Below are 27,594 nucleotides of genomic sequence, written 5' to 3'. Positions count from 1 at the left end.
GGGGCAGCTAGGTGGTGCAGTGGATTCAGGAGGACCTGAGTTCAAATCCGACCTCAGACACTTGACACTTACTAGCTGTCACCCTGGGCAAGTCACTTAACCCTCATTGCCCCGCAAAAAAATGAATTAATTAATGAATAAACAAATAAAATGCCAAGCTAAGGAGTTTCTATTTTATCCCACAGGCAGAAGGCTCATGATGGGGGGGGGGGGGGAATCTCTCTAACACAACTTTGAAAAAAATCTAAATCATAAAATCATCCAAGAAGAGCTAAATAATAATTTTACTACCAAGAGAAAAATGCAGTCGACTAATTTTAAATATGTATAAGTATATAAAATGTGTATGTATAAATAAATATATACATACACATACGTATGTAATCGATATGGCTTATTAGAATACAATTACCATATACAGATTTACAGATTTTACAGAAAGCAAAGTATTATGGCTTAGGAAAAGCTTTAAAATGTTAATTCTAAAATCTATTTAAAATATATAAACTAAATCACCAAAGTGCTGTTAACCTGCCTAACAATTAAAGATGTTAATGACTTCCTTCTTTTGTCTGTCTTTCACTTAGCTGGCCATTTTGGCTAGAAGTGAATTCTATCAACATTATTCAAACTCAACATTACTCAAACTCATGAGACTCAATGTTCAAAATGCTATTAGTTATGTTAATTCATTCACCTAAGACAGAGCCAATGATGTAAAAATATCTCTCATATAGCTAATGTCTGCCTTTATATCAGCATAAACAAGTAGAAATGATGTTAAGCATATTTTAAGTATACCATGCAGGTTCCAAGTCAGCTATACAAGGACAAAATTTTACTGAAGTCTTTTACCGTTGACGCACAAGATTCAATAAGACTGCAGATAACCCTCTTCAAATCATCCATCTCTATGTTGTTACCATGGTAACTGGGTGAGTTTTCTAAAAATCTCAGGCAGACAAATACTGGGCCAAAAATGTATAAAAATCAATATAGACATGAAATAGCAATCCTCCCTTTTGCAAAAAATGAAATGAGAGAAACTTTGAAAAATAATTTCCAAGTTATTAATTGTTTCTAACTACTAATAAATGTTCCTATTTATGAGATTTATTATATTTCTTTGAAACTGAATTACTTTTTTTAAACACGATTTAGAACCATAATATCCTGACATCACTCTTCCCAAAATACACCACACATGGTTAGATAACTGCTTTAAAAATAAGTTTCATAAAACATGCTACACAGACCTTTTCCATTATTTTGCTTATTTTAAAGATAAAGAAACAAAGGCCCATATAGATGAAACTCACTTGTGACCTTAATTCAAATTTCAACCTTGCCATTTTCTGTTTGATTTTGGACAAACTACTTACCTCACAGTTTTCGTGAGGATAAAATGAGAGAATGCGTAAGGATTTTATGAACCATAAAATGTTATATAAATGTCAGCTAGCTATTACTATCAGAATCATAAAATTTCAGACCTGGAAGGGATATAATAGGTCCTCTTGCTAGCCTATACCTAAAGCAGGCATCCTTTGCTTGTCATCTGGAAAATGTCAGTTCTTTAGAAATTGAGGTACTTAATCTTGCTATCTTCCTCATTCAAATTTCCACCTAATAAACAACCCTCAGAAAAGTAAGTCATCAAGTTTCCCTCCAAAACACCCTCCCAAGAAGGCATTCATTAGGACTAAATATTTTTCCCTAAACAACTTTCAGAAGGAGGGCCCCATGGAAAAGGAAGGAGAGAAGACTTTAGATCATAAAATAATGATAGCTATTATTTATATGGGTGCCTACTACATGCCAGGAATTGTCCTAAGAGCTTTAAAATATTATCTCATGTAATCCTCACAACCACCTTGAGAAGTAGGTGCTATTATTTTAGAGTTAAGGAATTAGAAGCAGACAGAGGTTAAGGGACTTTTTACACAGGACCACATAGCTACTAAGTGTCTGAGAAGATAAAATAGTACTAGAGAAGGGTCCTGTGAATAAGAATGTTGGCTCTGAAAGGAATTTAGAATATAGTTTCAGGAGGAACTGAGTTCAAATCTGGCCTCAGACACTTTACACTTAGTAGCTGTGTGACCCTGGGCAAGTCACTTAACCCCAATTGCCTCATTCCCCCCCCCCAAAAAGTAAGAAGAGTCTCTTTAAGAAATAAGACAAGTAAAGGTCTTGGTGAAGTGGTATAACTTAATCTTAAAATTTTTTCAATGAAGTTAGTAAAAGAAAAAATTAGGAACTCAAAAGACTGAAAAATAAAATATATAACCAAAACTTCAATAAAATTGTAAAGAATTGTATTTGCTGTATTTCATATATTCCCAAAAATTTTTAATCTAGATTATAAGTGGAGTCCCAAAATGCATTCAAACATTAATATATAAAATTGTTAGTAGGGATAGACTGGACATGTTACTGACTTCATTAATCAGGTATCTCCTTGTGGAAACTCCTTCCTCCAATTAAGGTCAGCCCCTTCTCTGCAATTTACAGTCTTAAGAGAGCTTCATAGAGAACTGGGAGGTTAAATAATTTATCCAGGATCACACAGCCAGTAAGTCGGAAACAGGACTTGAATCCCTGGTTTCAAAACTAGCTCTTGATCCACTATTCCACAACAGTCTCAAGTTTTTTCCTAATAAATCTTAATGTTTTCCTTGATTAAATATGGGATCTGTTGAGTCTTTAATCTCTTTTAAGTCTACAATGTATATTAACTACTGACTGTTAATATTATACCAAAAAAAAAAGACAGCAAGGCCAAAAAAATGTGTCATATTGACTGGGGGATATGACAAATATTGCACAAAGGGAACTGTTTTAGCCAATTAGTAAATATTTTACTAAAAATGTCCTTGGACCTAGTCAGCAAAACTTTTAACTATCTATACTGCTCAGAAAAATAAGGTGACCCTAAATGTAACAGCAAGAGATACTGGGTGATGAAGTCAGTCATTAGAGTCAAAAAGAGAGCTGACAGATCCAATGATAGTCTTAATGTGGGTGGGTACTCTTCCAAAGGACAAAATGGGTAATTCCTCCAAGGAACCATGTGATTAACTCCTCCAAGTGATTATGTGGATAACTCTTCCGAAGGACTATATGGGAACTCCTCCCATCTTAATCACATCTACACACCTTTCCATCCAATGAGAATCTTATCCCTAAATCTTCTAGGAAGAAGTCCAACTACTGTACTGGTGATTTTTTTCTGTATCTCTTGACATTATGTTAATGCCACTCCTTCCCTTGTCTCCACCTCTTAATGTATAAGCATTTATTGAGCAATTACAATATGCCAGTCAAGGTACAAAATACTGAGGATACAAAGAAAAAGCAAAAACAGTCCTTGCTCTCAAGGAGATACAGCATGTATATAAATAAGTACATATTAGATACCTGCAGAGTGGGTATAAGGTAACCTTAAAGAAAAAGGCACTAGCAGCCAAGGTAACCAGCAAAGTTTTTGTGCATTTCAAAAGGTGGCATTTGAGTTGGGTCTTGAAGGAAGCCGGAGTCTAAGAGGCAGAGGTGAGGAGGGAGAGCATTTCAGTCAACAGGTCAACAGCCAGTGCAAAAGTACAGAGAAAGGAAGTGGAGTACTGCATGTGAGAAACAAGCATAGCAAAAGTTCTTAACACGGGATCTATGACTGATTTTGTAAAATGTTTTGATAATTGTATTTCAATATATGTGGTTTCCTTTGGAACCTCATATATGTCATATCATACATTCAAAAACATTATTCTGAGAAAGGGGTTCATAGGCTTAACCAGATTGCCAAAGGGGTACATAATGCCAAAAAAGGTTAAAAAACCGTGGTAGAGACAGACTGAAAAGTGCATGGAAGAGAGTAATTTGTATGAAGTTATTTACACCATGACTTGCCAAGGAAATAACTTTTGGTTTTTTGTTTTTTGTTTTTTTCGGTAAGGCAATTGGGGTTAAGTGACTTGCCCAGGGTCACACAGCTAGTAAGTGTTAAGTGTCTGAGGCCAGATTTGAACTCAGGTACTCCTGAATCCAGGGCTGGTGCTTTATCCACTGCGCCACCTAGCTGCCCCGGAAATAACTTTTAAATGCCAAAAAGATAAGTTTATATTTAATTCTAGAGGTAATGAAGAGCAACTGGAGTTTACTGAGCCAGAGATGACACATGATCAAACAAAGGCTTTAGGAAAATTAATTTTACAGCTGTGTAGAGCAGAGGTGTTAAAATCTCAACTCATAGAACTCCAAGTGTTGCAGGACCAGACTAAAATATAATCGGCACACCTATGAGATTGACTAACATGACAGAAAAATAAAATGATACATGCTAGAGGGGATGTGGTACACTAATGCACTGTTTTTGGAGTTAACTGGTCCAACCAATCTGGTGAACAATTCGGAACTGTGCCCAAAGAGCTATAAAACTGCATACCCTTTGACCAAACAATACCACTACTAGGTATGTATCCCTAAGAGATCAGGATAAGGACCTATATGTAAAAAAATATTTGTAGTAGCTCTTTTTTTTTGGTGTCAAAGAATTGGAAATTGAAGGGATGCACATCATTTGGGGGAATGGCTGAACAAACTGTAGCATATGATTGTGATGGAATACTACTGTCCTAAAAGAAATGACTAAGGATACTTTCAGAAAAACCTGGGAAGACTTAAATCAACTGATGCAAAGTGAACTGAGTTGGGGCAGCTAGATGGAGCAGTTGATAAAGCACCGGCCCTGGATTCAGGAGGACCTGAGTTCAAATCTGGCCTCAAACACTTGACACTAGCTGTGTGACCCTGGGCAAGTCACTTAACCCCTACTGCCCCACAAAGAAACCAAAACAAAACAAAGTAAACTGAGTAAAGCCAAGAGAATACTATACACAGTAATAGTAATATTGGAACTGTTCAAGACAATGCTCTAAGATAATTCCAAAAGACCTAAGATGAAAAATGCTACCCAGTTCCAGAGAGAACTGATAAACTATGAGTGAACATTGAAGCATGTTTGCATGTTTTTTTCACCTTCTATGTTTCTTGCTTTTTTTTTTTTTGGTAGCATGGTTGATAGGGAAATATGTTTTGCATGACTTCACATGTAAGATTTATATAATATTCCTTTGCCTCTCAATGGGAAGGGAAGGTGTGGGAGGGAATTTAGAACTCAAAAAAAATTTTTTTTAATGAGTGTTAAAAAAGAGTTCACCTTGAAGTGCTGGAGGTGATTCCCACATGACCCTGATGTTCAAACCCTGATTTAAGTTTTGTTTCTTGAAAAGTTATGGGGGGCAGCTAGGTGGCACAGTGGATAAAGCGCCGGCCCTGGATTCAGGAGGACCTGAGTGCAAGTCCAGCCTCAGACACTTGACACTTACTAGCTGTGTGACCCTGGGCAAGTCACTTAACCCCAACTGCCTCACCAAAAAAAAGAAAGTAGGAAAGAAGGAAGGAAGGAAGGAAGGAAGGAAGGAAGGAAGGAAGGAAGGAAGGAAGGAAGGAAGGAAGGAAGGAAGGAAGGAAGGAAGGAAGGAAGGAAGGAAGGAAGGAAGGAAGGAAGGAAGGAAGGAAGGAAGGAAGGAAGGAAGGAAGGAAGGAAGGAAAGGAAGGAAGGAAGGAAGGAAGGAAGGAAGGAAGGAAGGAAGGAAGGAAGGAAGGAAGGAAGGAAGGAAGGAAGGAAGGAAGGAAGGAAATGTATGTTTATGTATGTTAACATAGCACTGTTTTAGTGAGAAATGGACATTCTTGCCCAGAATAAGGTTATGGGCTGGTATTGTATTTTGTACAATCTGATTGGCCGACTGGTACCACCCGATTGACTCTTAGCACTACGATTGGTCTACTTGGTATAATCTGATTGGTTGACTGGGGGAAATAGGATGCAAATAAGGTAGTGTAGAATACAAATATGATTGGTCAGGAAGGACCTCTCGGTGGGTATAAATCACAGTGCATCATGGTGGGGGACCTCGCTTCAGTGCACTCTCTGGCACATTCAGAAGAGTGCCCACCTTCAGGAATATAAATAAAGAAGCCTTCAACCACATTCTGCTGTCTGCTTGGATTCTTTGAGCTGTTTTTTGGTTTTTTTTAGCTGTTACCAACACTTAAGCTGCTACTAACACTTGAGCTGTGCCAACACTCTTGGAGCTGTTAGCTGCATTCCTAACTACTTTTAAAAGTTAATATAGGAAGCACATGGTAGGGATTCAATTTACTGATTAATCCATTCCTCCTCCCCAATTCTGTTTCTTTTGGACGATTTATGAGTAATATGCAGCAACCTATTCATCTCCACCATGGACCACTCCATTGTCCTTTGATGATCCATATTTTAACTTCAGAGATGTTCCCTGATTCATACCAACATCATATCATTACCAAAAGAATACAGTTGTTTAAAAATGGGCCTTTAAAAAGAGAAATATGGGGTCATTAAAAGCATTGTGAAATTTCCTAAATTTAACATAGTCTTTTTTCTCTTTCCTTATATCCAATTCTGGGGTCAGTTCACTGTTCATCTGAAATGTCTGTCCTAAGCTATATGTACTAAAGGACCAGCTCTATGAGTTATTCATCCAAATGCATATGATCATCTGGACAAACTGGCATACTTTATCCCCTTGGATTTTCCCTGTATGAATAGTCAGGTTATATTCATTAAAAAAGATTATGTATGTCATTTAGGAAACTCTAATGTTCCAGAGCTTGAAGTAATCAACATAATATCATCCTACCCTATATCTAAAGAATCTCACCACATCTATAGGGAATTTTGCTTTCAACTGGAGTCTACCCTGATGGAATCTTCGACGGCAGGAGTAATCACCTTTGGGAAGGATAGGTAGCTCAGTTTTATGTCTTATTTGGTAGTAAAAAATCATTGGGTTTTCAAACAAAGTTACCTTTTGTTGCATGTTTCAAGGAATGTTTGAGTTTAAATCTTCTATGAATTTAGGTTATGAATGAGAATATAGCAATATCTTCTGTTTTTTCTACTAAGCTAAATATAAGAGTTGAGAAATTAAAAAATATAAAAACCCTGGTAAACTGCTATTCACTAAATTTCTTGCTTATTGGAAAAAATTACTTTAAAGTGACCTAAAGTACTACTAACTATCAAGCTGACTACCAGAATCTACATCCCAAAGAATGCAGTATTACTACTGTAGTTCTGTTCAAGGATAAAACAAGGAAAAATAATCAATTAAGTAAACTGAAACCAATATTTTAAAGAGCTAAATATAAAAGCATAATAGGGAGCTACTTAAGAAGATCAGGACTTTTTTTTTTAAGAGTAACAAAGCAATTTTCAAGGCAAATTTTACATCTTCCCCCTAATAGATAAGACAACTAAGAAAATTATAGAATTCAGAAATGCACAACTACCTTTGAGTGTTGCCCAGTTTTTTTTCTCCAGATGAATCTGTTCTTATTACCTCAGTTTAAAGCATGATTTTTAATGATGAATCCAGGGTTCTGGTTTTGAATCCTAGAGTCGACCAGTTGGTTTAGCCTGATACATTGGCTACAACTAAGATCTTATCAATCAGTTCTTCTCTAAACATTTAAGACTAAGTAAGGTAAGAGAGGGAGAATAAAACTACACAAATCCATCACTCACTAACTGTGGAAAAAAATTCAGTAAGTGGCTTGGGAATAGCCTCTAAGTGGGGTCATTTTCTTATATAATGACTAAAAGTCATTAATACATTATTATTTGCAGATGTACAAATCCAAAACACAACAGAAAGATAATTACTTCCAAGATAAATGATGTGACTACAGTGATTCACCATTTCATAAAAATGGCTTAAAATCTAACATTCAATTAGGAAATCATTCTAATCATAATCAGTTTTTTTTCTGCAAAGATTTGCCTAGGTTTTGTCTTTCATATTCATAACTGATGCTTTACTAAGCCAAAACAGGCTCCTAATATACCAAGCAGGTGAATATTTTTAATTCTAACAAAAAACCTACTATGTACAAGGTATTATATTTTTATATAACATTCAAGAGAACAGTACAGCATATAATTGTAAAAAAAATAACTACTAAAAAAACACAACCAACTACTAATAAAACATGCAAATATCCACCATAATCTACTATATCAAATTTGTAATATCCTGTAACATCTCCTGTGTCTACCTGGTGTAATATCCCATCACCATACTGGTAGTATATGAGAAAGGTCAATATATTCTTTCCTTGGTTCATACATAATGTTCACTTATAAGCCAGAGAAAAATGTAATAAAAAATTATGAAATAAATCCCTACACCATCCTAATCCCACTTTATGAGTTCACTCATAAGCCAGAAAGACCTACTAGAAAACAGAAGAAATTAATATTTGTTGAACTGTTTAATTCAACACTCATACAATCTCATTTTTTGCCAAATCTGCAATCCCTACAATAACATTATATGTGAACACCCCTAATTAAACTCAACAAATATTTGTTAAGTACCTGAAAGGTATAAGACATTGTGGTAGATTCTATAGATGCTTCAAAAATACTTTAATTTCCTCTTTCTGTCAAGAGCATCACAATCCACCATCTTGGCATTATTATAAACTCTCACTCTTCTTCAGCCCATAAATCCACAGTTGCCAAACCTTGTCATTTTTAATCTCCACAATTTCTCTCACATATATCCCCTTTCTCTTTACTTAAAGATCACCACCACTATTCAGGCCCTCATCTCCCCACTAGCTAGACTACTATGCAACAGCCTTCTAGTCTCCAATCTATCCTCCACAAAGCTGTCAAAGTGATTATTTTCTCAAAGTAAATGCCTGATTATGTAATCTTTTCCAGCTACAAGTGTTCCCAACTGCCTCTAGAATACAATGCAAGTGCCTCTGCTTGGCATTTAAAGCCTTTCACAAACTGGCTCCAACCTACCCCCATCAGCCCTATTATATATTATTTCCCTCCACATACTGTACTGTACTGAACAGTCTAGCCTTTTTGCTGTTCCTTGAACAAGACACTTGTTTACATCTTGATGTCCTAGCCTAGTTGTGTCCCATTCCTGGAAAGGGTTGTCTCCTAGCTTTGTCGTTTCCTTGAAAAATCAGTTCAGAGGGCAGCTAGGTGGCACAGTGGATAGAGTACCGGCCCTGGATTCAGGAGGACCCGAGTTTAAATCCGGCCTCAGACACTTAACACTTACTAGCTGTGTGACCCTGGGCAAGTCACTTATTAACCCCAATTGCCTCACCAAAAAAAGAAAGAAAGATAAAAATGTTGCAGAAGCAGAGATGTAGAGGAAGTATATTATAGGTAGGTCAAGATCAAGGAATAAACAGTCCAGGCTGACAAGAGCAAGGCTTGTAGTAGATATAACTGAAAAGATAATGCAGCCAGATTTTGGAGGGCCTTAAATGCCAACACAAAATTTGGTCTTTTATCCAATTGTAGGCAACAGAGATCCACTAAAACTATTTGAGAAGAGAGTTGGATAGACCAATTTGGTTAGGCAATTGGAGTGACCACCTGCTGGAGAGTTACTGTAGGAAAGCTCCGCCTTCTCATGGTGTCTGAGGGCAAGCCATGTGGCTTGGGAGGTGAGTTCCTTGGCATCAGGAAGTGACGTTTGATGTTTCCGGGTTAGACAGGATGCTTGTGGGACAAAGAAGGTGTGGTTCACGCTCTCTTGCCAGGACCTCATGGGGAGGGGAGCTAGAAATGCTGGCTCCCTGAGACAGATAGCTGTAGGCATCTAGGCCTCTTTCTCTCTCTTCACCAAACTCTTATGCTCCTTAATAAATGCTTAAAAGTCTAAACTCTTGCTAAAGCTTATAATTTTTGGCGATCATTCATTAGATATTTTAGACAGTATAGCTAGATAGCAACTTTACATAAGACTTATTCATTAGTGTAACGATTGTAAAGCTTGTATAAACAAAAGTTGAGAACTATCTTTACATGTAACGGAAAAAATAAAATACCTTATATATTAAGACTTATTCATTAGTGTAACAATTGGAATGATGCCACCTGCTGGAGACTTACTATAGAAGAGTTCCGCCCATGAAGCGAAGGTCTTTGAGGGCAAGACCAGGAGTCTTTTCTTTGGCATCAGGAAGTGACCGGGCTAGTGGGAGGAAGAAGGAAGAGACTGGCGCTCGCTCTCGGTCTCACGCTCTTTCCTGGGGGCTCTGGTGGAGAGCGGAGCTAGAAATGTGCTCTCCCTTTAATAGATAGGAATCTAGGCCTTTCTTCTCTCTTTACCAAATTCTTATTCTCCTTAATAAATGCTTAAAAGTCTAACTCTTGCTAAAGACAGACTAGCTAGAATTTTAGCCCTTAACATTAGGAAGAATCTTTTGGAACCTACACAAAGAATGAATTGGAAAAAGAGTTAAGAAATTATTACAATAATTTAAGCAAGAGGTGGCTAATGTGGGTGGCAGTTTGAAGAGAGAAAATGAGGTGGCTGCAAAAAACCTCACCAAAGTAGAAGCGACAATACCTGAAAACTGGGGTTTCAAGAACGGTACCATCAGAAAAAAAAGAGAAATTAGGCTATTGGAGGGTAGAAGGAGAGATGAAGATTTAAGTTTTGGATGAGGTTCCAGTAGATCAAGACAGAAATGAGACACCAGACTGAAGCTCAAGGTTGACATCTGGCTTAAAAAGCTGTTAACTCCTTTAGGAGGCTATAAGCCAAACCTGAGTAACTAAAAATTGTGCAGTCTATTTTTAATAATAAATGCTAATCTTACATTTAGAGTGTTTCAAAGTTTACAAAATGCTTTACATATCGATCACTGACCTCCATGAAATAATCTCATGAGACAAGTAGATAATATTAAATGTCATTTTAAGTATTAAGTTCCAAAGTATGTATATATATATATACACATACATACATACATACATATACATATATATATATAGTATGTGTGTGTGTATACACACAGATATAGCTAATATCTGTTCTATCAAAAATATTATTCCCCTGTCACAGATGAGAAAATTGAGGTTCAGATATGTTAAGTGACTCATCCATGATTACATAAGGGAAAGTAGCCCAAGAGCTCCAGGAGAACAGCACCAGTCCCCTTTACTCCTACTGCAACCCCCAAAGAAACCATCCAAGGAATCAATTCTTGTGGAGATACAACCTGGCAACTACCTCAGTAAATTCTGCAGTCCCTGCCTCCTTAGCCACCATAAATAAAGTTCTCATCATAAAAGTCTTTGGCACTATTGAATGGTTCAACATCAGATTTACTCATGAAGACATCCAAGAAGATGCACTATCACCTGCCTTACCTAAGGATCTGATCTAACCCTCCTGTATATGTAGCACTTCTCAATATTTACCTGCAACTCCAGGAGGGCAGTTATAGTCTTAACTTTTCTCTGCTATCAGCACAGGTCTTTGCAGATAATAAGCTCTTATTCTCTTAGCTAGTGTCAAAGGCAGGATTTGAATCCAAATCACTACCTAGTTCTACTGTATCATCACATAATTTACACTGGATCCAAATCCAAGGAACTCAACTCAAAGCTCATTACAAACTTTAAATGGAAACAAACGATAGTTTGTTGAAATCACATTGTAGGTTAAGGAAAGCAAATCAACTAAGGGAAACTTGGGAACAGTCAGCAATAGAAATCTGGTATCTCAACTCCAGTGTCAAACTTCTTCAAATGTTTTGCAAGTAGCATGATACAGAAATTGCATTTTTTCTAATAAACTGTTTTTAAAAGATATTGTGGGGACAGCTAGGTGTCACAGTGGATAAAGCACCGGCCCTAGATTCAGGAGTACCTGAGTTCAAATCTGGCCTCAGACACTTGACACTAGCTGTGTGACCCTGGGCAAGTCACTTAACTCCCATTGCCCCGCAAAAAAAAAAAATAGATATTGTGGATTCACTATTTTCAGTATATATTAATAGATTTAAATGAATGTATCCTAAAACAAACACACATAGTTTACTCAAATTTGTGCATTCCACAAACAACCATTCATTCAATAAACATTTATTAAGCACCTATTATGAGCTAGGCACTGGGAATACAAAAACCAAAAAAAAAAAAAAAATTGAAATAGTCTCTGTCTTCAAGGTGTTTACAGCCAGATGCTAAATTTATGTTGGTCTTTTCCACAGTCCTTAACAAAGATCTGGAGAGGCAAAACACTATTCAAATATATTAGTAGACACATTCACTCTGTTTCATACTATTTATTAGAGGAATAAATAAATTTAATCAATTACATCAAATTTAAAGGGAAAGCCAATTTTCTAATTTATGCAAATATACTAATATCTAAAATTGACCTAATCCTGACATATCACACTTTTATGTATTGAAATACTGCACTCAATTATATGTAGTTATATAGCTGCAGTTTTTTCTAAAGATTAACTTGCCAACAGTCATCTGGGTAGATCGAGAAGATGGTAATTAAAAGAAAATGTACGACTTTTTAAAGAAATCTATAATTAACATTTAAAGAATCAATAAAAACAAATCTTTGGGAAATCTGAGATTAATGAACATCCTGGTGACAGTTTTATGACATAGGTCATTATTTACTTTGTATTAATGGAGACACCCAGGCACAGACAGCAAGAATGACTTGCCCAAGGTCATATAAAAAAATCTATTTCAGACTCCAGATTAGGCTTTAGGTGGCTTAATCCAGTCTAACGATTTATACACTAGGCTATACAATTTAAAATTTTTTGTGACAATCTACCCAAATTCCTAAATAAACTCATCTTAATAGCCTGAGAAATGTGATAGAGGAAATGACAATATACGGATGATGAAAACAAAAACAAGAGAATGGATTATGTAAGGTTTAAACTTCCTGTTTTAATCTTTTTGTGGTTTTCATTTATTCTGTGGAACATGGAAAACATCTAACATACTGACTTTATATGGAATCCTTAGCATTATTATTCAGATTTGTATTGAGGGTCCTTTAACATTACTAGACCGCTGGCATTTGTGTTACAATTAAACTTCAACAGCTAGAATCTAACTGTATTCTGAAATTTGATATAGATGTTCGGCTATATCATTAAACGTTTCCAGAAAAATAAGATACAGTAGCATCCAAAAAAAATTTCTTCCTACAGCCTCAATTTCTAAATCGATTTTAGATAATGAGCCAATCATCAACTATTCATTTCTTCCCATGTTTGTTATGAGAAAGTTATATCTTCTTTCATTATCATTTTCAAGTGCTTAAAATACAAACCTTCCACGGACACGTCGCCATTTCTGAGGATACATGCAACAAAAGATGGCCTTTAAAAAAAAATTACAGGCCATCCTCTCTGGGTCTCTCTCTTTTTAAATTGTCTTAAAAGCGAAGGAGAGAGGGATGGCAAAAACAGAGCCAGCTTTGAGGCGTGAGTAATCCCATCTCACAGCAGGGAGCGCTGGGCGCAGCCACAGATTTCAATCCATCTCTCAATTCTCTTTTCCAGTGGATTTCTACCCCCTCCCCCCCCTTTTTTTAAATTGACAATCTGACAGCAGGGGAAACCAGAAATAAAAGAGGAGGGGGGAGCAAACGAGGGAGGGCAGTCCCCTTCCATCTCAATTCGCAGGGTCCCCAGCCAGACGAAGGGACCCGCCCGCCCCTGAGAGATCGTATCGGAGAGGACCCTCCGGCAAGTCGAACACCAGGTCGACGGGGGGCAGGGCGGGGGAGGGGGCGTCGCGTCCATTCCGGGCTTGGGGAGGCCGGGACCAGGCCCAGTTCTGTCCAGGGCGTTCCGCTCGGGGCCTACTGAGCCTCGGCGTCGCGTTCTAGGGCCTGCCGGGGAGGAAAGCGGGGCCCAAAGGGTGGCAGGGTCGGGCGGGGCAGCGGTCGGGAGGGGTGCGGGCTGGGTCGTTGCTCACCTGCTGGTATCTGCTGCCACTGCTGGGCTCGGCCGCCGCGGCCATGGCGCAGCCGGGAGGGCGGAGGGGCCGCTGCGGGGACTGTGGCGGGGGGCCGCGGCGGTGGGGCTGCTCTCGTGGAGGCCCGGGGCTGGGGGAAGGGGTCTGAAAAAGGGGTCAACGGGAAAGGCGAGGATCGCTGGGTGGCCCCTGCGGGAAGCAATCGGAGGCCGCGGCTTCCTACGCGTTCTCTGCGGACCGCCCTTCCTGGGCCTGACAGTGCAGCTGTCGAAGCACAGCCGCGGTCTCTCCGAGAGGAGGCGGAGACCGAGACGAGACGAGACGAGACGACGAAGCCGATGCGCTGCGTAGCGCTCCCCTCCCCTTCCCTCCCTGCCTGGTTTTCTAAGCGCGGGCGCGAGCCCTCCTCCTCGCTCCCCCTCCCTTCTCCCTTCTCCTCCTCGCTCCCCCTCCCTTCTCCCTTCTCCTCCTCGCTCCCCCTCCCTTCTCCCTTCTCTTCTGGGCGAGCTTTCCTCCTCCCTCCACAGCCTCTCCTCCTCCCTCTCTTCCCTCTCCTTCCCTTCCTCCTCCCTCTGGTTCCCCTCTTCCTCCTCTTCCCTCCTTTCCCTCTCCTCCTCCTCCTCCTCCTCCCTTCCCTTCCCTCCCCCTACTTCTTCCACCCTCCCTCAGCAGGGGTGGAGGGTGGTTCTCAGCCTCTTACTCTCCCCCACTTTTCCTCCCTCTCCCTCCTCTCCTTGTCTCTGTGCCATTCTCAGCCTCTTCACTTTCTTCTCAGGCCTAACTCTGCTTCATTAGTCTCAGGCCCTCCATCTTTATTTCCTGCTTTCCTCCTACCTTCAGAATTAGAGGGAAAAAATCCTTCCACAACCATCATCACCACCTATGGGGACCTCTGAGGCCAAAAGAAGTGCTTAGCCCTGCATGGTTGACAGGGAAAAAGAAGGGAGATCTAGTTACTTTGTCCAGGATTCAGCAAGAAATCTCATAGATCACCTCTTCTTGGCCATCGAAAACATGGGCTATTATATCACCAGCTCATCTCTAGGAATATGTTGGGTTTTTTTTCCTTTTAAGACTGCCGCTCCTCTGACCTGGAAAAGATTGTCCTATTATAATCAAAGGGTTTTTTTTTTGTTTGGTTGGTTGGTTTTTTTAATCCTCATTTTGTGTGTCCATGAGCTGGGTGCTTTGTAGACATAAAAGAGAAGCATAAAATACAGCTCAGCTCCTACCTGCAAGGTAGAAGACAAACTCTCCAAATACTAGGTAGAAGCCCCTACACCCACACACCCCCACACGGATATATGCATATATGTGTAAATTTTTATATATGTATGTTTTTGTATACGTATATGGGTATGCACATGTGTACATATATGCATGCATTACACAGTGTTGAGTGGAAGGGGACTTTTCAGGGAGCAACTTTGTGAAGAATAATGGCTCTAGGCTTGAATACCAGCTCTCCCATTTATTAACATGATTCAGCAAGTTACAACCTCTCTGAACCTAAATTTCTTTGTCTGTAAAATAAGGATTCTTGCACAACATTGCTCACATAGCTCTATAAACTATAGTTTTAAAAGATGAGCCATTATTATGGTATTTTCTTTACCAGACCGGTGATTTCATCCACCCTGCCTGCTGTTTTCTGAAACCTCAGATCAGAGGCCTGGCTCTCTAGGACTCAAGCCTCGACTGTAGAACTCTGTCCTAGGGGTTGAGAGGTTCTATGGACTGGGCCCACAGGTGTACCTTCCAGCGGAAGAGACTTTTGACATCTACCCTGCTGCCTCTCCCATACCCTCTCCCTCTCCCACCTTCTAGTTCTGAAACTAACCACAATCAAATTGATACTGCCATTTCTACTGGATGACTCTGCTTACCATCCCTGACTTCCCAAACCAAAACACACTACCCTACCCAATACATTTTGTTTCCCCCATTCCCTACTATCCCCATGTAGAATGGAGGCTTCTTGAGACCAAGGATCACTTCAATTTTGTATGTGTATTACAGGCACTTAGCACAGTACTTAGTCCAAGAGTGTTGAATAAACCCTTTTCACTGGTTCAGTGAGGAACTCCCTCTACCAATGCTAATTATATCCCCCTCCTTTGTAGGTTTAGAAAGTTGTCTGAAGGGCAGCTAGGTGGCGCAGTGGATAAAGCACTGGCCCTGGATTCAGGAGGACCTGAGTCCAAATCCAGTCTCAGGCACTTGACACTTACTAGCTGTGTGACCCTGGGCAAGTCATTGCCCTGAAAAAAAAAAGAAAAGAATGCAGGAAAGTTGTCTGAGGCACCAAGATGTCAAGGGACTGAACAAGGATGAGAGATGGGGGGTGGGAAGGATTTAAACCTAGATCTCCCTTACCCCAAGTGCCATCTCCCCATTCACTAAGCACAATACCTAAATTATCCAATAACCCACAGTAAGTGGTCCATTGTGCTCTGTAGTGGAAAGAGCATTGAATTTAGAATCAGATCCAAGACAATATCAAAAAACTTATGGTGGAAAATGCTTTCCACATTCAGAAAAAAGAACAATGGAGTCTGTATGCAGATTGAAGCATATTATTTCCATTTTTGCTGTTGTTGTTTTGTTGTTGTTTATTCTTTCTTGATGTTTTTCTTTTGTTCTGATTCTTCTCTCACAACATGACTAATGTGGAAATATGTTTAATATGATTGTAATGTATAACCTATATCAGATTGCTGACTGGCTTTAGGAGGGAAGGGAAGGAAGGTGGGAGAAAAATTTGGAACTCAATATCTTTACATGTAATTGGAAAAAAAATTTTAATTTAATTTAAAATACATATATATATATATATATTTTGGAATCAGAAGCCTGAGTTTAAACCCTGGATCTTCTCCTTATAACGTGCAAGACTTTGGGCAAGTTACTTAATCTCGGGGCAGCTAAGTGGTGAAGTGGATAGAGTACCAACCCTGGATTCAGGGTTGACACTTGACACTTACTAGCTGTGTGACTTTGGGCAAGTCACTTAAGCCTCATTGCCCCACAAAAAAAAGTTAACTTAACCTCTATGGGCCTCTGTTTCTCTCAAATAAGGGGATTGAACTAAATTTTCTAAAGTTTCTTTACCTCTAAATCCTATGATCCTATAAAGTACAGTAGGAATTCAAAGAAGGGATTGATCACTGGAGGAGTCAGGATAGGTTTTATGACAATTTGGAGGCAATGGGGAAGTAGAAGTAGGCACAAAGTGGATCAACCAATCAATAAACATTTATTAAGTGCCTACTATGTGTCAGGAACTGAGCTAAACAATGGGGATACAAAAAAAGGCAAAAGACAATTCTTGCCCTAAGGAAGATTATAATCTAGTTGAGGAAACAACATGCAAACAAATATATACAAAGCAAGCTATATACAGAATAAATAGAAAATAATTAACATAGGGAAGGTACTAGACTTAAGAAGGATTAGAGAAGGCTTCCTATAGAAGGTGGGATTTTAGCTAGGACTAAAAGGAAGCCTGGGAGGTCAGAAGTCAGAGCAGAGAGTGTTCCAGGCATAGGGGCTAGCAAGAGGGAATGCCCAGAGCAGAGAGATAGAGTGTCTTGTTTGTGAAACATCCAGGAGGCTGGTGTCACTGGACAGAAGAATATGTGTAGGGGAATATAAGAAGACAGAAAAGGTAGGAGGGGGCTGGGTTATGAATACAAAATATTGAATACCAAACAGAGCATTGTACATTTGATCCTAGAGGCATTGGGAAGCCACTGGAGTTTATTGAGTAGCAGCAGGGTAGCATGAAATGACCTGTGCTTTAGGAAAATCAGTTTAGTGGCTGAATGGAGGATGAATTGAAGTAGGAAGAGACAATCCAGGTATGAGGTCATAAGGGCCTGTACTAGAGTATTGGTAGTGTCAGTGGAGAGAAAGGGGCTTATGTGAGAGATGTTGCAAAAGTGAAATCAACAGGCCTTGGCAATAGCCCTGCAATGTTAGAGATAGTGAGGAGGGGCAGCTAGGTGGTACAGTGGATAGAGCACCAGCCCTGGATTCAGGAGGACCTGAGTTCAAATCCGGCCTCAGACACTTACTAGCTGTGTGACCCTGGGCAAGTCACTTAACCCCAATTGCCTCACCAAAAAAAAAAAAAAGAGAGAGAAATAGTGAGGAGTCCAGGATGACTCCTAGGTAGTGAGCCTGAGAAACCAGGAGCATAGGTTGCCCTACATAGTAATGCAGAAAGGTAGGAGGGGTGGTGGGGAGGGTTTAGTGGGGAAGATAATATTTTTGTCAGAAATAACGTGTATGTGGAAGGAAGTATACGCCTCTCAGTTTGTTTGCTTTGGAGGGTTGATTTTTATATTTCAGTCCTTGTTAGAAGTCTCAGTAAGTATCCCTTTGTAAAAGCTAATTGATGTTAATTAGTTAGGAGATATTGGGAGATGTTAACTGGTTAAATGTTAGTGGGGGAAGCAAATGTATGGGGGTCCTTGAGCATTCATTAGAGAACTCCAACCCCTCAGGCTAAAATCTAGAATCCCCCCACTGGGAACCCAACCTGCTGATCAAATATGAGTTAAGAGAGTTATCCCAGAGCCTATGCTTCATGTATCAAAGGTTTCCTTAATAAAAGCATGAAAAGATTAGAGACAGGCTTTAACAAACTATATTCTATAGTAGGTTATATCTTTATAGTCACATTATTGACTGAAAGGCATATGAATACAGAATGATACTGTTTATTATTTGTTGACCATGCAAAAACATTTTGAACAAAATGTTGCCGTAAAGACTCTCTCCCAGCAATACAAAGACGACTTTATTCAATAACTCTCTGGCTATTATTATCAAGAGAAGCATAAAACTGGAAGACATAAACTTGCCATACATATGTTGCCAGTCCGCAATAGTTTTTGCCAAAGAACTAGGCATAGACCAACATCTTACACCATACAACAAAGTAAAGTCAAAATGGATACAAAATCTAGACATAAAGGCTGATTCCACAGGTAAATTAGAAAAGGAAGGAATAGTTTATTTGTCAGAACTGTGGAGAGGGGAATAATTTATGGTCAAAGATGAGATTAGAGAACATTATGAAATGCAGAGTGGATCATTTTGACTACATTAAATTTAAAAGGTTTTGCATAAACAAAACCAATACAAACAAGATTAGAAGGAAAGCAAAAAGCTGGGAAACAATTTTTATAGATAGTGTTTCAGATAAAGGCCTCATACCCAATATATATAGAGAACTGAATCAAATATATAAGAATGCAAGTCATTCCCCAGTTAAGAAATGGTCAAAGGATATGAACAAGCAATTTTCAGATGATGAAATTAAAACTATCTACAGCCATATGAAAAAATGTTCCTAATCACTACTGATTAGAGAAATGCAAATTAAAATTACTCTGAGGTACTACCTCACACCTTGGCTAATATGACAAAAAGGGAGAATAATAAATGTTGGAGAAGATGTGGGAAAATTGGAACACTAATACACTGCTGGTGAAGCTCTGAATTAATCCAATCATTCTGGAGAGCAATTTGGAACCATGCCCAAAAGGCTTTAAAACTGTGCATACCTGGGCAGTTAGGTGGCACAGTGGATAAAGCACCGGCCCTGGATTCAGGAGTGCCTGAGTTCAAATCTGGCCTCAGACACTTGACACTTACTAGCTATGTGACCCTGGGCAAGTCACTTAACCTTCATTGCCCCACCCAAAAAAAAAAAAAAAACAGAAAGAGAAAAACTGTGCATACCCTTTGACCCAGCAGTACCACTACTAGGTCTATATCCCAAAGAGATCATGGAAAAGGGAAAAGGACCCACATATACATAAATATTTATAGCTGCTCTTTTTGTGGTAGCAAAGAATTGGAAATTGAGGAGATGCCCATCAACTGGGGAATGGCTGAACAAGTTGTGGTATATGAATGTAATGGAATTCTGTTGTGCCGTAAGAAACGTTGAGCAGGCAGATTTCAGAGAAACCTGGAAGAACTTGCATGAACTGATGATGAGTGAGATGAGCAGAACCAGGAGAACATTGTACACAGTATCAACAACATTTTGTAATGATCAACTGTGATGGACTTGGCTCTTCTCAGCAATGCAAAAAGACTTATGGTGGAAAATGCTCTCCACATTCAGAAAAAAAACTATGGAGTCTGAATGCAGACTGAAGCATACTATTTTCACTTTTGTTATTGTTCTTGTTTATTTTTTCCGTGTGTTTTTTCTTTCCTTTTGTTCTGATTAAAATGGAAATATGTTTAACATGATTTTATGTAAAACCTATATCAAATTGCTTATTGGCTTTGGGAGCAGGGAGGGGAGGGAGGGTGGGAGAAAAATCTGGAACTCAAAAAATATCTTTACATATAATTGAGAAAAATTAAAATAAATAAATAATTTTTAAAAAAACAAGTAGAAAAAGGGTTCCTTGTAGAACTGGAAAAGTACTCCAAATTCCTTTATATATGGATACTATTATATTGATTGCATCAAGCCTGACATGATTGCAGAGCCTCCTAAATGAAAGCTATAATCACTCAAAAGAATTCTTCCTCACTATCCACACAGTAAAAACTAAGTGGGTAAATAATGTCTATTGTCTACTCTATAATATTCCATTAGATGTGCAAACCCTAGAGCTCTCCACATCAAAAACCAGCTGACCCCAGAATTGAGTAATAGGAGAAGAGTAGACTGGATCATTCTTTGGAAACTGCATAGCACTTATAATGAGCCAAGATTCTCTCTGAAACAAAGACCTATATTTTTAACATCAATATTAATACAATGAAATGACATGACCGTAAGTCATAGAATAACCCAGTTCCTGAAGATCAACCAGAGATTAATGGCATAACTTACATTAAGTTGTAACACATTTTGAATGAAAAACTGGGCAAAAGAAGAAATATAAAGGATTTTAGCAGAAAAAGATCAGAAAAAGGGTGGACCAGTTAGGTTGTAAAAGAGGAATAACCCCAGAATGGAATGTACATCCCATCAGGAGCCATCCACTATGAAGAGATCTAGAGGAAGCCCCACCCCGCCCCCAGTAGGTTATATGGATACCTGTAGAGGAGTTAAGGTAAAATATGGACTAGAATAAACAGACTTTCACATTAATGAAGTCTGAAATCTAAGTACTTTAAATTCTTGAAAATTGTTTGTTTGTTCTAGTGGAGTTTTTTGTGTGGTGGTTGTCCTTTTATTCTTGTGCATCTTGTGATTTTTATCACTTTGGATAACTGTGATGTGGAAACTCCCTCCACCAATTCAGATTAGGAAATTGCTTATGTAATCTATAATTTTCTTTAGAAAAAAAATTTATGAACTTAAGACACAAAAGAAAATTAGTATTTCATATGTAATGTGGAATTTAAAGAAGGACTACATATTAAACCAATAAACTACTATATATAACTTGTTTTTAAATATGCATAATAAATATATAATATATATAATTTATTACTTATATATTTTGGTACTTTGTGATCTCAGTGTATGAAGGTAGGCCCAGGAAAAGATGGTAAAAAGAAATGAAAAAGCACAATCTCATTTGTTAATCAGAACCTTAATACCTACATAGCATACCTTCTTCCAGAAGAAAGTTTTTGTGAATTGTATCACAGAAAAATGCAGTTGGCTCTATGTTAACAAACAGGGAAAAACTGGCTATAGATGAAGGAGTAATTTCAGAATCAGTTGTCAGTGTACACACCATCAATTAGAGCAAAGGCCCAAATCAACAAATTAAGAAGAAAATGAAAAGACCCTTCATAAACTGAAACTGACTCAAATTGACATATTCAAACAGGACATCAATGTATAAAAGTAGGGCATGGAAAAAAGGCAAAGATGTTAACCTTCATCATCATCATTTCCTGTGTAACTTTAACAGGTATAAAGTAATTGCCACAATGCAGAGAGCAAAAGAGCCTCAAAGCTGCCTTAGCATACACTAGATCTCCAGGCTACATGGAAATGTTAGCCAGAGGCAACATCACTTTAGAATACAAACTATGTGTAAAACACTACAGAGGAAGAAGAGTTTGAGCAATATCACCTTGTTAAATGACAAAAAGCAGTGGAAACAAAAATAAGTTTATAGAAATCTTGGCATTAGACCCAACTAGGCCACATCATCCTAGGAGGGTTCAAAGATGAAATTGGCAGGAGAAATGGGCATAAAATGTAAATGTTTGTCAGCATTTCCAGAATAATCTGTTTTCATTATCAGTGACACAGAAACCATCATATTTGGACTCTTAACACCTCAGTCCACAAAGTATAAAATGAAGACAAAGAAATGACACTTAACAAAATGAAATTGGGAAGAAAGATTTGGACCAGATCAAGTAAATTCCATGGAAATATGTTCTGGAGGCAACACAATTTTGAAAGTTTTAGGGGCAGCTAGGTGGCGCAGTGGATAGAGCACTAGCCCTGGATTCAGGAGGACCTGAGTTCAAATCTGACCTCAGACACTTGACACTTACTAGCTGTGTGACCCTGGGCAAGTCACTTACCCCCAATTGCTTCACCAAAAAAAGAAAGAAAGAAAGTTTTAGGAGATAATTTTACAAGATATCTCAGAAAAGGTAAGATACCAAAAGAATGGGGGGAGGGGAGGAATCATAGATGCTGTTAACATCAACAAAATTATTATACATTAAAGGCATATGAGACCTCAGAGGTCATCTAGTCCCACCACCACCTTCCCCAATTTTACAAATGTGGAAACTGTGGTCCAAAGATGATAAATGACTTACCCATGGTCACAAAGGTAGTGAGTAGAAGTTTCAGGATTTTCACTCAGGTCTTCTGACTCTAAAGTCATTCTTTCTACCACACCAACTTTAATACAGAGAACATCAGTAAATACTACTTTTCCATTTTTATTAAATCTTCTTGGGGATATCAATGACTAATATTTCTTCCTTTTTAATAAATCTATGCTTCTACCACATAGATATGCTGCAAGATAGTAAGAAACGCTCATAGATTATGTAGAAAATGAAGTGAGCACAGTGCCAGCCTTGGGATAAGTTTAAGCCCTGCCTCGGACACTCACTAGCTGTGTGACCCTGAAAAGTTACCTCTTTCTGTTTGAGTTTCCTTATCTGTAAAATGGGGTTAATAATAGTACCTACCTTACAAAAAAAGAAATAATGTGTAAAATGCTTTGTAAGCCTGAAAGCAATGTTAAATCCTAGATGTTATTATTAGATGGGATCACTATGTAAGGCTTCATGGAGGAGGTTAAATTTTGAGAAGGATTTTGAAAGAAAGCTCAAGTGAAATGACTTACCTAAGTTCCTACAGGCAGTAAGTGGCAGAGCCAGGATGTGGACATATCTCTCAATCCAAACCTCATGATCTCTCCTACATGATGCTACAGAGGTATGTCTAGATGGAAAGGAGGAGTGATTGCATTCCCAGGCAGGAGAAAGGTCACAAAAAGGCAAGAGCAAACATATAATATTCCTAGTCCTGAAACAGAAGGTCTGACTCAAGGAACGAGGGAAAGTGAATAACTAGATAAGGAGAGTTAGAAGTAAGAGGCAATTTGTGATAGGCTTTAAAGTACAAGGGGCTAAGAGATTTTTATAAAGACCGCCAAATGAGAGAAGGGAGGCAGGAATAGAACCGAAAAAATATTTCCTTAATTTACATCTGTGATCATAGAACATAGTTGATTTTTTCTAATAATTTAGAGTATGGAGTAATGCATAAGATGCTATGAGTTCCTGTGCCAGGGTCCCATGGGGGCCCAACCACCAGGATCTCACTACCTCTGACACGGGTATGCCCGAGATAATAACAAATAATAATGATAGCAATAAAATAGCTGACATTTATATAACACTTCTGGGAATAGTTCAGAAAACATCAAGGGCTAAGTACTCTGGGAAAGAAGGAATATTTGTATGTCTGAGGCTACAGGGGAATGCAGCTGCCAGCTATTCCCTGAGCCTATTAACCAAAAAGTAGCCTGATGCTGGTCATTCATTCATGGTTAAAAACCAGCCTGGATATGGTGAGAAAGAAATATAGATGAAGAGCATTGAGAACTCATCTCAGAAGGGCTGAAAGTACTGTTCACCTACAACACAGGAACCATGAGCTGAGCAGGGTGAGGAGAGAACTACCTTCCCCTCCCCCCTCTTTGGCTCTATGTCCCTAAGAAATGGCCTTCAGGGGGGCAGCTAGGTGTCGCAGTGGATAAAGCACTGGCCCTGGATTCAGGAGGACCTGAGTTCAAGTCTGGCCTCAGACACTTGACACTTACTAGCTGTGTGACCCTGGGTAAGTCACTTAACCCTCATTGCTCCACCAAAACAAAGAAAAAAAGAAAAAGAAAAAAATGGCCTTGAGGTTTTGGTCTGCTCTGTTTCATTTGTCTTTTTCAGTTCTAGGTGCAGGTGGTAGAGAACCCAGATCCAGAATCAAGATAGGGCATCTGTGGATGTGGATTCAAGGCCTAAGATTGTAATTGGTCCAGCAGCAAAGCCCTTAGAAGCCAGTGAGGAGATTTGGACTTGGAATTTGGTGGTGTTGTACTACATAGGAACTGAACTAAGCTGTGAACTTAGTCCCCTACCCTTTCCTAGAGAAGGAGGTAGTAAAAGGTGGGATTATGCCTTCTACAAGTTGGGGAGGATATTTGTGTGTTTATTGCTGTATTTTTTAAGTAGATGTTCCTTTGTAAAAGTTCATTTGACTGTTAGTGGTTAAATGGAACTGGGTTGCATGGACTCCTTAAAATTGGGGGGATATCTCCAAAAAACAACCAAATAATGCCACAGGACAATGCCTAGAACAGCAAAACCCACAGAAGAATGTGCTGAAGTCATCTTCTAACCAAGAACAGCTTGGAAGGTCAGAAGGAGGGAGCTGCTGTTCTGAGACAGGAGTGGAGCCCAACCCCACAGTCACCCTGACACAGATCCAGTCCCAGGAAGGCCTCACCAGAGAAGGAGACCCTCAGAGCCTCTGAATCAGCTGAAGCACCAGTGTCGTCTGGAACTAAGCTCACAGTCTGGTGAGAGGGTTGAGCCCTTGGCAGGGGGGAGACTACAGGGGTCTATGCTGGTGCTAAGGCAGAACTTGGGTTTTTCACCCCTGCTGGGAACCAGGAGGTAGGTTTGGGGAGCAATGGCCCAGGTTGGGGAGGGGCACAGGCTCATCAGAACTGAGAACCACAATACACAAAGCTGGTTGATTAGCAAGTTGGTCTGGGGTCATCTACTGACCAAGGAACAGTCCAGGTGAGTGAAGAACCTGATCCTCCTTAAATCATACCACCTGGGACTTCTGAAGCTTGGGATACTGCAGCCTGGAAACAGTGCCCCACTTTGAGGAGCTAAAAGTCAAGTAAAAGAAAGGCAAGATGAGCAGACAGAAAAAGGTGAGGACCATAGAAAGTTTCTTCAATGACAAGGAAGATTGAGGTGCACCCTCAGAGGAAGATGTCAACATCAGGGCCCCTATATCTAAAGCTTCCAAGAAAAATATTAGTTGCTCTCAGGCCATAGAGGCACTTAGAAAGGACTTTAAAGATAAAGTTACAGAGGAAGAGGAAAAAAATGGAAAGAGAAATGATGGTGATGCAGGAAAGACATGAGAAAAAAAGTCAACAGCTTGAAAAGTCAAATTGGCCAAATGGAAAAGGAGGTACAAAAGCTCTCTGATGAAAATAATTGCCTAAGAATTAGGATTGAACAAATGGAAGCTAGTGAATTTATGAGAAACCAAGACACAATAAAGCAAATCCAAATGAATAAAAAAATAGAGGGCAATGTGAAATATCTTCTGGGTAAAAACTGCTGACCTGGAAAATAGGTCCAGGAGAGATAATTTGAAAATTATTGGTCTACCTGAAAACCATGATCAAGGAAGGAGCTTAGACATCATTGTCCAAGATATTCTTAAGGAAAATTGCCCTGAAATTCTAGAAGAAGAAGCTAAAATAGAAATTGAAAGAATCTACCTATCACCTCCAGAAAGAAATCCCAAAAGGAAAACTCCTAGGAATATTATAGCCAAATTCCAGAGCTCTCAGGTCAAGGAGAAAATATAGCAAGCTGCCAAAAAGAAAGAATCCAACTACTGTGTAGCCCCAGTCAGGATAGCACAAGATCTAGCAGCTTCTACATTAAAGGACCAGAGGGCATGGAATATGATATTCCAGAGGGCAAAGGAATTGGGATTACAACCAAGAATCACCTACCCAGCAAAACTGATATTAATCTTTCAGAGGAAAAAATGGGACTTTAATGAAAAAGAGGACTTTCAGGTAGTTGTGCTGAAAAGACCTGAACTGAATGGCACATTTGACTTTCAAATACAAGACCCTAGCGAACCATAAAACACTGGAGTTGGGGGACATACCTGGAGTTGTGCAGTGGGTGACTGTCTTGTGTCTGAGGCTGGGTTTTGGCTGGCATCCGCCTGGATCCAGGGTGGATGCTTTGCCTTCTGCATCACCTAGCTACCCCAAGATGACATCTTTTTTTTTTTTTAATTGTATAAGGTATTTTATTTTTTCCGTTACATGTAAAGATAGTTCTCAACTTTTGTTTATACAAGCTTTACAATTTCATATTTTTCTCCCTCCCTCCCCTCCCTCCCCCCTCCCCTAGACAGCAGGTAATCTGATATAGGTTATATCTATATATCTCTATACATATACATATACATATACATATATATATACGCACTCATATATATATATATATATACACATAATAACATTAATCCTATTTCTGCATTAATCCTGTTACAAGAGAAAAAAATCAGAGCAGTGTTGCAAAACCTCAAAATAGAAAAAAAAAAACCAACAGCACCCAAAACAAAAGAAATAGTATGGTTCAATCAGCATCTATACTCCACAGTTCTTTTTTTTTTTCTTGGATTTGGAGATCCTCTTCTATCATGAGTTCCCTGGAACTCTTCTGTACCATTGAATTGGTGAGAAGAATATAGTCCATCACAGTAGGTCAACACTCAATGTTGATGATACTGTGTACAATGTTCTTCTGGTTCTGCTCATCTCACTCATCACCATGATGACATCTTTAGGGTTAAATCGAGGGGTGAGGGGAATTGCACTGGGGAGGGGGAAGGGCAGAGGTGAAATCCTACATGAAAGAAACAGAAAAAGCCTTATGGAATGGGGGAATAGATGGGGAGGAGCAGGGCAGAGGTGAAATCCTACATGAAAGAAACAGAAAAAGGCTTATGGAATGGGGGAGGAGCAGGGCAGTTAATGAATTTTACACTCATCAGAAAAAGCTCAAAGACCTTAAACTCATCAGAATTGCCTCAAGGAGGGATTAACACACACACACACACACACACACACACACACACCCAACTGGATGGAGTAATCTATTTAATCTGGGCAGTAAATTAGCCTAATACTCAACAGAATTGGCTCAAAGACCTCAATCTCATCAGCATTGGCTCAAGGAGGGAATAACATACACACTCAATTGGGTGAAGTAATCTCTCTAGCCCTGCAGGAAAATAGGAGGGGAAGGGGATAAAGAGAGAGAGGCAAAAGAAGGAAGGGCAGATTGGGGGAGGGGACAAATAGAAGCAAATCCCTTTTGAAGAGGGATAGGATGAAAGAAGATGGATAATAGAATAAATATCATGGGGAAGGGAAGAGGATGGAAGGGAAACAGTT

At 39.1% G+C, this 27,594-nt stretch overlaps 2 protein-coding genes across 2 annotated transcripts in view; one reads left to right on the top strand and one right to left on the bottom strand.

Annotated features, from left to right (window-relative positions):
• NDFIP1 (Nedd4 family interacting protein 1) overlaps positions 1 to 14,076 on the bottom strand; it is a 63,205-nt gene extending 49,129 nt beyond the window's left edge. Inside the window, exon 1 of the mRNA XM_043980158.1 lies at positions 13,898 to 14,076. Coding sequence (XP_043836093.1) covers positions 13,898 to 13,942 — 45 coding nt within the window. The 5' untranslated portion in view covers positions 13,943 to 14,076. The remainder of the gene's footprint in view (positions 1 to 13,897) is intronic.
• GNPDA1 (glucosamine-6-phosphate deaminase 1) overlaps positions 13,268 to 27,594 on the top strand; it is a 127,579-nt gene continuing 113,252 nt past the window's right edge. Inside the window, exon 1 of the mRNA XM_043980156.1 lies at positions 13,268 to 13,681. The gene's annotated coding sequence lies outside the window, so the exon portion shown is untranslated. The remainder of the gene's footprint in view (positions 13,682 to 27,594) is intronic.

Source organism: Dromiciops gliroides, chromosome 2, assembly GCF_019393635.1.
Source record: "Dromiciops gliroides isolate mDroGli1 chromosome 2, mDroGli1.pri, whole genome shotgun sequence".
Taxonomy (NCBI): Eukaryota; Metazoa; Chordata; class Mammalia; order Microbiotheria; family Microbiotheriidae; genus Dromiciops; species Dromiciops gliroides.
The sequence above is the reverse complement of the archived record's forward strand: the minus strand, read 5'-3'. Positions and strand labels throughout refer to the sequence as shown.